The sequence below is a fragment of the Cornus florida genome, unplaced genomic scaffold (assembly GCF_030987335.1).
Source record: "Cornus florida cultivar Cherokee Brave unplaced genomic scaffold, ASM3098733v1 CherokeeBrave_3.0.0_Hap2_Chr03, whole genome shotgun sequence".
Lineage (NCBI taxonomy): Eukaryota > Viridiplantae > Streptophyta > Magnoliopsida > Cornales > Cornaceae > Cornus > Cornus florida.
Genome location: NW_026775573.1, coordinates 17,631,971 through 17,645,132, shown reverse-complemented (window position 1 = coordinate 17,645,132; position 13,162 = coordinate 17,631,971). Strand labels below are relative to the sequence as shown.

Here is a 13,162-nt window from a genome sequence, read left to right as displayed (position 1 = left end):
TTTTAAAATTAAACTAGGCGATTCGGTCCAAAGTGATAGTGAGAGGGGAAAAAAAAGAGAGAGTGGAGAGTGGAGGGAGGGAAGAAATTTTTGAAATTGAAGGTGTCATTATACATTGTGGGTAAAACCTTGCCTAACAGCCCCTGTAGAGGAGAAAAAATGAGCTTCAACTTTCTGAATGAGGGCATCTTTGGATACCATAGCATTGTGTTTCTTTCATGGTTGTGGAGTGCGAAAATGTTTTTGCAGGATGCACGACAATTGTGGGATTTGAAGATTGATATTTTAAGGACGATTATGTTGTTCTCTTTTAGTTAGCAAGTGGGAGTATAGAAGCGTTCAAGTAAAATGGACCATGAAAGTGTAAAACATCGACTTTATTTTGGCGGGAAATTTTTACTTGGTCTAGGTTTTGGGCCAACGTCACCAAAATCAAAAAACACAATGAGAAGGGAGTATAACAGTGTGGGCAAGAACATTTTTTACACTAATTAAAAAAAAAAAATATGACTATCATTCTAAATCATTCAATTTTTAAACTAGACTAAGCTCTCTCAACAGTAAAAAATTTCTACCATGTACTACTTCAAAATGGTAAATTGTAGTGAGTTTGAAAAAAAAATAAATAAAATAAAAAAATAAAAAAATAAAGAAGAAGAAGAAGAAGAAGAAGAAAGTTGCATATTTTATTTTTTATCTTCTTACAAGAAGAATTATATATGATTGCATGGTTGTAGACTGCAGGGAAGAGGTTTTAATTGTCAATATGAAGAAATAAAATAAGAAAAATGATACTCATGGTGTCTTAACTTCATTTTATCTCATGAATGATGGACTTTTACTGATTCGATCGTATCAATTATTCATATCAACCATTTGGTGTGCTATACTTGCAACAACTTGCTGAGATACGAAAACTCAGCGCCAACAATTTACTGGAAGCTCTTGCCTTTTTCTTCTTTTATGGCCGTATGGCCTTCTTTAGGCCTAACACGTTTTTTAATTTTTTTACTATGTTAACTATCATTTCCTCTAAAAGCTTTAGTATTAAGGTGTGTAACTTAAATATTTAAATCATCATTTAGGAAAAAAAAAATTAAATCATCTGACACAATCTCTCTTATGTTTGACCTTCTTTCCGCCACTTATTTGTGCCTTTGCTTCAAACATGTCTGATTGGCGACCATTTCAGTGAAAGAGTAAGCTTGGCTAACGTTCATGTTCACAATCTCTCGGCCCCAAAGGAAATGGAAAGTGGAAAGGCGAAAGCCTCTCTCTTTTTCTTGAAGTTGCTAGTTTAACGTGTATTAAGTCTTACTAGTTCACCATCTACATGTATACATAACTATATAAATATTATTTTGCTATAGCAAATTTCAGAAAATTTAACGTGTGTAACAGAAAAACTACTTTTGATAGTTAAGTGCTACTTGTCACGTATATGATCAAACACAAATAACGTATATGATCAAACACAAATAATTTAATGTTTACATGTGCTCACCTCCCAACCACAAGGAAGATTATCTGTATCTGATATTGCCTGGTATAGTGAAATGTGATCATTTCAATTTGGATAGAAAGACAATTTTTTGAAAACCCAAAAATAAATAGATAGATACCAACAGGTTGGTGGCCTAGCGATATCAGGCCCTTACTTTTCAAAGAGAGATTAAGGGTTCAACTCTTAGTCGAGGTATGTGTGTGTGTGAGTACCAACTAAAATATATATATATATATATATATATATATATATAGATATGATTAGTTTAATTTTGATATGAGACATGGATAAATTAAGAGTATGTAAGGAAAAAAAAAATAACAAAAATTACCACACCATTTATAGCCACCAACTTCAAAAACATTGGATACATAATTTTTAATTTTTGTTTTAAGAAACAGTGAGAAAGACCCTATCTTGAAAATGTAATGTTGGTATATGCGTCCAAACATGAGGAATACTACTAACACAATTCATTTGAGTAACTCTTCCGGTAAGTGGTGTAGCCAAGAATTTCCTTCGTTGGGGCAATCTCTAATACCAATAATATATATGTTTAATTAATTAAGAATAAGATCTAAAAAAAAAAAATAACACAGTTACTTAAATGTAAGTGTTCTAATATATCACATATGTAAAAAAAAATAAAAATCAAATTCCATGATAAACAATTTAATTCCAAAAAATTCCATGGTAACAAACATTCTTGTCAGACGGTCAATCTACTCATAATAAAAATTTATTCATATTAAAAATCAAAAAAATAAAATAAAAAGCAAGATATGAAGATAACTAACCTTATATAAGTTATAACCAGATAATTCAATCAATCAAAAAATTTGATAGAGTAAGTGAATCTGTGATTTCATTGATTTGGGTTGCAAATAAAAAAAATTCTAACTCTTATTTAGAGAATAATAATTAGTAAACACAAACTAAATTTTAAAAGAACAACAAACCCTAAAATAATTTGAAAGTAACCACTAATAATTTTTCTAATTAAAATTATAATATCAAATAATAATAGTAAATTTAGATGGAAAAAAAATTGGATTGTGAATTTGTGAAATGTTGAAGACTCGCGAAAAGGAAAACTGAATATGATGAAAACAATCCATTTATTTGTAGTAAAGTCAAAAGTGTGAAAAAATATATTGATAAATGTATTTTTTTTTTTTTAGAAAGTGAAAAATAATATAATATTTTGAGAAAGTGGAAAAAAAAAATATAATATTTTGTAGGAAAGTGATAAATATATATATTTACAATTTTGTCATGATTATATTCTTTTTCTTATTATATATACGTGTATAATTAAATTTTAGAGGGGGCAATTATATAAATATAAAAATTTATCACTAAAAAATTAAAAGTTCAGTAGGGGCAGATGTCCCCACTTGTCCCTCTATGACTATGTCACTACTTCCGGATCTAGTGGTAGATCGGATAAATGATATAGTTGACCAACACTAGAAAATGATTGTACAAGGACTTTGCTTTTAAGAATGGGAAAATTACTACCTAGTCTTTTATTTTTTCATTGAAAGAGAAATAGGTCTCATAAGTATCCTTTAGAACAAATAAGTTCTTACTTTTGAAAATTTTGTTTAGATCCCTAAATCTTCTATTTATTCCTTTACAAAACTGGATATAAATTTTAAATAAAGATAAAAGATAACATTTTATTGACTTTTTATAAAATATTTTTTACTTTTGGGTACTACTAAAGCTGTCGTACTCATGAATTCTACACAGTTTTTTTGAATTGGATTTAAATTAATTAATTATTATTTAAACTTAATGTTCACATGCACCTCCCAACCACAATGAAAATTATCTGTATAGGATATTGCCAGGTACATTGAAATGTGATGTTTCCAATGGATAGAAAGACAATTTCCTGGAAATCCAAAAATAGATAGATATGATTAGTTTGATTTTGATATGAAACATGGATAAATTAAGAGTATGTAAGAAAAAAAATATATATATATATATATATAAATTAACATACCATTTATAGCCACCAGCTTAAAAAATATTGGATTCATAATTTTCAATTTTTGTTTTAAGAAACAGAGAGAGATTCTATCTTGAAAATGTAATGTTGGTACATGTGTAATTCCAGACATGGTGAATACTACTGATACAATTCAGTTGTGTAACTCTTCCAGTGGTAGATCTGATAAATGATATAGAAGACCAACACTAGAAAATGATTGTACAAGGGACTTTGCTTTTAAGAATGGGAAAATTACTACCAAGTCTTTTTATTTTTTCATTCAAAGACAAATAGGTCTGATAAATATCCTTTAGAACAAATAAGTTCTTACTTTTGAAAATTTTGTTTAGGTCCCTAAATCCTCTATTTATTCCCTTACAAAACTGGATATAAATTTTAAATAAACATAATAGATAATATTTTATTGACTTTTTACAAAATATTTATCATTATTTTTTTTGAATTGGATTTAATTTAAATTTATTATTATTTAAACTCCTAATGTATATATTTATAAAACAATAAGTTTATGTTGGGATTTTGGCCCCTTCAAGGGTGTATGCTCAAAAAGCACTCTCGGAACTTGATATAATTGTGTGCGCTTCAAAAATTTATATATTTACTTAATTCACTCATTCAAATTCCAATCTTCTTTGAAAAAAATTGACAAAAAATTGAAAAAATAAAAGTATATCCTACAATCATCGGACACCCTCTCCTCTTCGGGTGGCGAGGCTTCACCTCATAGGGATTTAGGTATTAAAATTGGCTTAGATTTTTAGAATATACTGTTACCGTATTCTTGGATCTCCCAATTATTGGATGTGATGGTGGGGGTGTGTACCTGATGGATGATCAAATAATTGGAAGACTGCAGTTGTACAACTCGATTATTGGAGCCTTTCTACTATAGCTTGGGTCTTCTTGTATTGGGCTTACAGTTCAGGTCCTGCTGGGAAGGTTTCTTAGTCTTCCTAGTTAGCTATCCTTTTGGATTTTGTTGGCCTCTTTGGCCCATAGCGGCCCAACTCTACAGTTTCCATTGCTTAACGTTCACTTCTTGTGAGAAAAAAAGAAAAGACAAGAACAGCTTTAAAAATCTTTTATCAATCATAATTCTAAGGAGCACCAATGGGAGTCTTCCATGTAGTACCAAAATTATTGAAAAATAAAATAAAAAGAAAAGCATGCTTTTGAAAAAGAAAGGCCTGTGTGCTTTTTGAAAAGAAAAAGAAAGACTTTAAAGAAGCTTCTATCATTCATGATTCTAAGGTGCAGCAATGGAGTAAGCAAAAAGTGGGACTCTTGAGATAAAAGCTGAAGCTAACCTATTCTCGAATTGGGTGACCATCTAATTCAATTCAATCGAGAAGCAGCAAAATCAGTCCATCAATGGTGGACAAAGCTTCTTCTTCGTCTTCCTTGTTTTTGTGGTCCAAATCGGCTTGGGTCGAAGCCCGAACAACTTGCGATCACCTGGCTTCTTTGTCTTCTGATCTCACCCACTTTCCCACCCTAGACACTCCCTGCAACAGGTCCGTAATCTTCTCACAAACCCTACTTTTTCATTTTTGAATATTCTTCTTATGGCTCTGGAAATATTTTATACTGATGGGTTTTAACCTCCTTTTTTATTAAAATTATTTTTTTGGGGAAAAAAAAAAATCATAACAAACTAAATTTAGTATTATTATAAATTATTGGCCTTAGTTGTATCCATCTTCTTTTGGAACTAAAAAAAAAAAAAAATTATTGGGCAAGAAAACAGAAGGGCAATGGTTTTTTTGGTAACCAATTGTTATAGAATGCAACACTTGTGTACTGTGTAATTAAGAAAATGCCTATTCACCAACATTACTGATCCACTTGAGCAGCCAATAATCTGCAAATTATATATATTATTTTCAATTATTTGCTATGATCTCACCAAATCTAACTGAACTGTTTTGAACTTTTTTTCTGAATTTTATCTGATTATGAATTTCTGTAATTTTTTCATATATGGGTTAAATTATATACAGCAAGTGACAATGTCAACTGAGTTGCTAGTTCAAAAGAAGTTGGGGGAGAGAGAGTGTGTGCATACTTTGAACTGCTGATTCTGGTCTTAGTTAAAGCATAAACTTCCATATTTGAAGATGAATTTTATACATTGTATTCTTCATAAAATGCAAGGATCATACATGCCATAGAGGACATTAAAGTGTAATCATCCCTTAAGCATTTTTCATTTTGTTAGCTTAAGTTTTACTTATCAAAATTTTTCTTTTTCTTTTGTTAGCTTAAGTTTCTGCCACCAAGCAGTACTGGTCCCTAATAGTTTACTTCAAAGTTATGAAATTATTGAAATCTTATTGAATTTTCTTTTTAACTTATAATACTTCCTATGTATCATGCACCCAGGTACCTGTGTTAGGTACAAGCATGCATTTTATTTTTTAAATTTGATCAAATCCCCAGACGTATATAATATTTTACTTTTTTAGAGTAAAATAATGTTTTCACTCATTTTGAAGCAAATGAACATAATAAAAGAGTTTTATGAATAGTTTTATAATAAGTTTGAAATATTTTATCAAATCCCCAAACCTATATATATATATATATATATATATATATATATATATATATATATAATCCTTTTTTTAGAGTAAAATAGTGTTTTCACTCATTTTGAAGCAAATGAACATAATAACTAGTTCTATGAATAATTTTTTATTATTTGATATGATTGTTATATTTGTTTGAAATGTCTGAACTTATTTATTTCTTTTATTTATTAGTGATTGCTATTTTATTTTCCCATAGTATTCATACAAGAATACTAAAGGGATGCAACCCACTTACACACATTGTATATAGAGTCAAATTATAATTATTTTTTATTTTTATATTTTCCAAAATTTCAAGCAAAACATTCGCCCACAATATATGCTATGCCTCCACCGAGGCTCAAACACTTAGTCTTCCCATCTGGCTCTTTATATAGAGTCAAAATTTCATACACTCTTTATATAGACAAATTCAAATCATCAACAAATTTATATTACCTCAAGGAAGGATTCACCCTCTTTGTGATCAAACCAAATAGAACATACAAATGCGTAATCTTAAATTTATGAACTTGATTCTCTACTCCCTCGAAAGAATGCTGGTTCATGTATATGTTATGATTTTGCTTGACCCTTGTTGTACGCCTTGAACCTAAATTTTTCAAGTATCCTTGAAAGTAAAAGAAATATTTCTGAGGCAAATTAATTGAATCATGTACCAAAGCATTATTGGTTGCAAGTGAAATTGACTGTTACTGCCACTTATAGAAGTAGGTTTGTTTGAAAATAGTTTGATTTATGCCATTGATATCCACCAAGATATTCCAGCCAACCTATCTGTGTTGGGGTTTGAATGTTTGATATCCTCTTTTAGTATTCAAAGGTTAAACTTTTAACAGGAAAATGCATATCCTAACCTATTCTACTACTTACTGAAGGTGCCACCACCCCGATGATAATTGGTTATGTTTATGCTGTAAGGATGTTCTTTGCAGCCGTTATGTGAACAAGCATATGCTCGATCACTTTCAGCAGAGCAAACATTGTGTGGCACTAGGCTACAAGTATGTATTAAGATATATGTATATTTTAAATAGAATTCCTTCTGTATTCTCATTCTTCTTTTATTGGACAATATATTTCAGAGTTCTCATTTTTTATTTGTTTACTTTTGGAAGCAGTGATCTGTCAGTTTGGTGTCACCTGTGTAATGCATATTTAGATGCTCAAGTGATTTTGCCACTGCGTCCTGTTTATGAAACTGTTTACAGACTGAAATTTGGTGAAGCACGTGAAGCCCCACCATCTCAGGCAATTGAATATTTGCAGATAGAGGATAAGAAAGCTGAGGTCTCAACTTCAGGCAGTTAAGTTCATCTAATGAAAACTTAAGACATTAAGTTATTATTGTTGAGTGTGCGCAGCGCGGAATGGTTGTAGAATATAATATGGATAGATAATATAGAGAGATGATAAATAGATTCAACTTACTCTTTCATCCAATTTTTACTTATTTTAATTTTACCGAAATAAAACTAAAATCAAACCACAAAGCAAAAATAAAGTGCAAGTAAAGTAAATAGAGTTTGAGAGATGACACCAAGATTTTATCGAGGAAACCCTAATTGGTAGAATAGACCAATTGTAACAGGAAAAACCTCGTTGGACTCTCCAGTCCTGAGATAAACGATCCACTATGTTTGAAACAAAGTATACCAAACTTTGACTCAGTCTCACACCCTATCGTTCTACCAAAAACCAATTGCTGACAATCCCTGGCTTTGCGACTCCCCCGTCCAACAGCTCTCGACCTCGGGCTTACTCTCGATCTCTGTAGAAGAGTTGCAGGTAGATCAAACAACACTCCACGAATGCTCTGACCTCTTCAAAGTGTGATCGCTTCACCCCTTTTTTTCTAGATCTGAATTTGATGAAGAACAAATGAATTCTGCTTTTTCGGAATTTTTGAATCTTCAATTATACTTCAATTCCGATGAGATAGAGAATAACACTCCTAAATCACTCAATTGTTTATGTGTGTGCTCTCAAAAATAAAATCAGATTGATTTTCTAAATGAATAAAAAAATATCTCTCAAAAGGCTCTCTCAAAGATATGAAATTTTGTATGCAAAAGCCGTATCTAAACCAATGTGTATGACAAGGTTTATATAGAGTTTAGAAAGTCCTAATTCCTCAGAAAATATGATAAAATTCGTGCATAGGATTTGGAAGGAAGTTGGGATTAAAAAGGAAACATTCAGAAGAAAGAAACTGAAGTTAGAATAGTACCAGGACTTCTTGAACCTGTTCGATAAATCTTGAACCGGGTCAAGATGGACAGATTCTAAAATCGCCACTCTGGTGAAGTTGAACATAAATCTTGAACCAGTTCAAGTTGAACCTGTTCGATTATTCTTGAGCCAGTTCAAGATGGACCGAATATAAAATCTTGTTCCGAACAAAATGGAAAGTGTAGAATGTGTCCAACCTCTTTTAGAATCCTTCCTAATGTGTTGTTCTTACCTTCTTCAAAAAAAAATCTCAGTTATGGTAACTTTGAACAACCTTTCCTTTTCGCAGTCGCTGTCGATCCAGATATAGTAACTTGAATTTACAACTGACTAGGACTTATTTTGACACCGAAAGTTGCCAATAACAGAATATATATTATTTACAATCTTCCCAAAATATATATCTCACAATTATCTGCCCTTTGTGCCTACATCTGTATTTCCATTCGAAGTTTGAGGTTGCTATGCTATTTATTCAGAACTGCATAATTGGATGAGGTTAATTTCAGTAAATTTGTCCTGAATCCTGCCTCATCAAGATTAATTTTTGTTGACCTGTTGAGTTTAGGCATGCATTTGTGTAGTTAAAACTGTTTTTGAAGAAAATTTTCAGCGAGCAGCCCTTGCTATGAAATTCATGCCAGGAAAAAAGGTATTTTTTTTTTAGTGTTTACAATTTGCTTGTTCGGGTGGTTTCCTAGTGATAGAAATTTTTCCATAAACAAAGCACGGTTCATCCTAATTGTTAGGAAAAAAAAAAGGGTAAATTACATTGACCTCCCCTGAGGTTAGGAGCATGTGTTAAACCCCCCCCCCCCCCCCCCCCCCTCGCTGTTATTTGTCTTCGTTTATGAGATTTTAGAAAATGACTTGGTTGCCCTTGTCCTATGTTAAAAGCCTTTATTAGCCTTCTCTTTTGACATAAAATGACGAAAATACTAGGAAAAATTACACTTACCTCTCTTGTAGGTTGTCTAAATATCAGGAACCTTTACTCTAAATATAACACTGATCTCCCCTTTAGTTCAGGTTTGAGTAACACTAACCTCCTCTGTCATAAAATCTGACAATCTTGTCAAGCTCAATATATACTTAAAACCCGAGAATGCACTTAGAAATTTTTCATTAAAAAACAATGCCATACAAGGAATTTGACTTCAATCTTTTGTTAATCTTTTTAGCATTTGCTTTTTATGAAAGAATATTACATTATTGAAAAATTTACTGTGTATTTATTTGTATACCTCATAAAGTCATATCTAAAATTAGTAAAATATTAAGAATCAATTCTGGTTCACTGAATTTATTTTTAATGGAAATATTGAATTAATATGATTTTCATATTTTGCAGCGAATAGAAATCTATAAACCAAAAATAAAAAATTAGTGAATATAATGAATTAAAAAAATACATTTTGTCATACTGAAAAGTGATGCAAATGGTGTTAGAAAGCTATTTATTTGTTGACAAATTTAGTAATAAAAACATGAATTATGGGAGTGTATTTTTATTTCTCTGAGTCTTGGAAAATTTCATAATAAAAACTGATTGATGTTAAATTCATTCAAATGTTATGGCCAACTTTTTTATTTTTATTTTTTTATGTCTTTAGGTAGAGAACTTCTAAAAAAATATAAAACAAGTAAATGATTATATTGGGAACCTACTTAAATTTTTCCATTTTGGGCTTATACCAAATGAATTGTTAGTATTCGTAGCAGTTATTAGTGAATCGTATGTAAATATGGAGTCCATTTCTTACTACCTATTCCTAGCAGAAGTCATCACCAAGAAATTCACAGACATTTTGATTAATTCCTTCATTTTTGATTCAGCAGAAGAATTGTCATCTAACAAGCTTGACGCAGCTAGTAAGTTCATTTTTATTTTTATTTTCCCTTTACATGATTTTATATACAATGAGATTTAGTGATTTTAAATATTTGTCTGTCTTCAATTTTAGCAGAAGTTAGAAGAACATTACGTGATGCACAGCCATCGCATTACATGTTCAAGATAGAGTCTCTCTCTGTGCTTCTGAAAACGGAAAATGGAAATATTGAATCGGATGTTTTTGAAACTGGTGGCTATAAATGGTGTGTTTATGGAAAAGAAATTTCCTTGCATACTCTTTATTTGTCCATGTCTATGCAACAAAGCTAAATTAATCATCTTTATTTATCTTTGGGTTTTCAGGAAATTATCTTTCTATCCAAATGGGAACAATAAAAGAAATGGGAAAGATCACATTTCACTATTCCTGGCAATATCAGATACAAATAATCTTCCTTCTGGTTGGGAAGTCCATGTGAAATTTAAATTATTCGTCTTCGATCACATACGTGACAATTATTTAACCGTCGAAGGTAGTTTCTCTATTACACGTTAATTTTTTTGAAATCTGCCATAGCAACATAATATTTAAATAGATAGATATGTACATGTGTAGATGCTAAACCAGTACTAAGGCGATTCCACATTATGAAGACTGAATGGGGTTTTGAGAAATTTCTCTCTCTGGAAAAGTTCCAAAATCCTTCAAATGGGTACCTCCTAGATGATACCTGTGTATTTGGAGCGGAGGTTTTCGTTATCAAATTTGCAGGCAAAGGCGAGTGTCTGTCCATAAAGGCATTAAGTGACAACAGTACTTACACTTGGACGGTTGATCATTTTTCAGCATTAAGTAACCAACTTTACTCTGGGGAGTTTAACATTGGAGGACGGAATTGGTACGATTAACATTTTCTGATTTTTTTTATTTTAGTTTTATTTTTTATGATGTCAAATTGAAAAGGCTTGTTAGATCTTCCAGGTGAGGAATTATGTGTCTTTTTACAATGAATTCAGGAAACTTTTGCTCTATCCCAAAGGGCAGGGAGACGATGAAGGCAAAAGCCTATCTCTGTATCTTGCAGTAGCTGATTCTGAAAAAAACTATCTTAAATCCGCCAAACTGTATGCAAAATACAAGCTGAGGATAAGGGACCAAGTCAATGGTAAACACCGTGAAGGGGAAGGTAAGAACTGTTTTTGTTACCCTGACCTGCTTTGGATAAACTTGCTTACTGCTGGAGCTTTTTCTTTTGTAGAGGCATTCAATCTTTTCTTCTTTTATTTTATTTTGTTATGTTAATTTTCCTTCAAAATTCGTCTTTGCAGCTAGTGTCAGGTTTTCTGCCGCGGATTTGAGTTGGGGATTCCAAAGCTTCAAGTCTCTAAGCGAACTCTACGACAAATCAAAGGGCTTCATGGTGAATGATACTGTAATTATTGAAGCAGAATTTACAATGTTGTCTGTGACTAAGAACTTAACATAAAAAGAGTTTCATCATGTCTTCAATGAAAAAGGAACAAGATAACTGGAGGTGGGTGAAGGAACTCCTCAAGTGTCTCTAGTCTTCGTGTACTGAACGTTACGACCCTGCGATTATTTCATTATAGTTATCTCTTTGTTGAAGACGCAACAGCATGTTTGATTTGTGTATTGTTGGTTCAATATGTGAAATTCCAAACATGATGAACAGTGTTTACTGATTTGCTCGGGGTACTCTTCCAATGATAAATAATATAGAACTTAGGTTCGGTTTGTTTTGCTGTAAAATATTTTTTTTAGAAAATAATTTTTTTTCAGATAAAATATTCTTTTATTTTTACTTTGTTCGTATTTGGCAAAGATAAAATATTTTTTTGAAATCTGTAATATTTATCTAGATAGACATGTATATGTGTAGATGCTGAACCAGTAAGGCGATTCCATGTGATGAAAACTGAATGGGGTTTTGAAAATTTTGTATCTTTGGAAACGTTACAAAATCCATCAAATGGGTACCTCGTAGATGACAACTGTGTATTTGGAGCTGAAGTTTTTGTTATGAACATTTACATCCCAAATAGCAAACAAAGTAAGACATAGTAATTTTATTAATTCCTAAAATCAAGGGACCAGATGGTAATTTTATTGGCTGGGAGTATTATATAACCGCAACTTGAAGTATTAAATATTTTTTTCTTCAATGCAGGCAATGGCTATGTTTGGAATAATTGAATTGGTGTTTTTATTTTTTAATAAATGATATTGAATGAACAATTTAAGAAGCAACATAATGAAAACTTATTATTATTATTTATTTATTATTGTTTTATTGATAAGAAATACCCCCAACTTCTGGACCTTCTCATTTAAAGGGGGTGGAAGTATCATTAGGTTACACAGACTTTAGTGAAAATAATGAAAACTTATTAAAGTGTCTTTCTTAGTACTAATAAATTTACAATGAGAAAATTTAAAACATTATAAAAGAAAACTCCTGAAAAAAAAAATGAAAATGAAAAAAGGAAAAAGAAAACTCCAACAGGAATATAATTTGCAGAATAAAACACAAAAAAATGAAGACATATATAAGCCTTGAGAATGCACATCAAGGGGCATTATCCAGTAGCCTCTCTCCGAGTGGGAGTGGGTGTGCGTTATTCTAAATAAATTTTCAATAAAGTAAATTTCATTTAGACCTCAGCAGATCTGTCTATACTTCAATTAGGTCTTTCTGATTTTCATATTTTCATTAGACTCTTTTGAGAGGTTGTTGGCTTACTGACTTAATAAAAGGAATGAAAATGACTAATCTATCTCATTGTTGTTTTATTAATATACTCTTAACATGTTAGGACAATTTGCACATTAAAAATTATTTTCGGATCATGTCAGGAAAAAAAAAAAAAACATATTGGAACATGTTTGACATTAGGAGAATGATGTATGTCAGAAAAAATAGGTTGGCAGTTGACACTGATATATAGACAAACATCAA

At 31.1% G+C, this 13,162-nt stretch overlaps 1 protein-coding gene across 4 annotated transcripts; it reads left to right on the top strand.

The window, feature by feature from the left end:
• Window positions 1–4,731: 4,731 nt before the first annotated feature.
• Window positions 4,732–11,888, top strand: LOC132299753 (uncharacterized). 4 transcript variants are annotated; one of them, XM_059796554.1, is made up of 9 exons: window positions 4,732–5,041; window positions 6,997–7,122; window positions 7,240–7,424; window positions 10,187–10,222; window positions 10,315–10,447; window positions 10,548–10,717; window positions 10,801–11,083; window positions 11,202–11,371; window positions 11,514–11,888. In XM_059796554.1, the coding sequence occupies exons 1-9, from the start codon at window positions 4,899–4,901 to the stop codon at window positions 11,669–11,671; spliced, it is 1,404 nt and encodes a 467-aa protein (XP_059652537.1). In that variant the 5' UTR covers window positions 4,732–4,898; the 3' UTR covers window positions 11,672–11,888. The 4 variants fall into 4 exon arrangements, with proteins under 4 accessions (XP_059652537.1, XP_059652538.1, XP_059652539.1 ...); XM_059796555.1 differs by having other exon boundaries at window positions 4,733–5,041; window positions 10,190–10,222; XM_059796556.1 differs by having other exon boundaries at window positions 4,733–5,041; window positions 10,318–10,447.
• The last annotated feature ends 1,274 nt before the right edge of the window (window positions 11,889–13,162 follow it).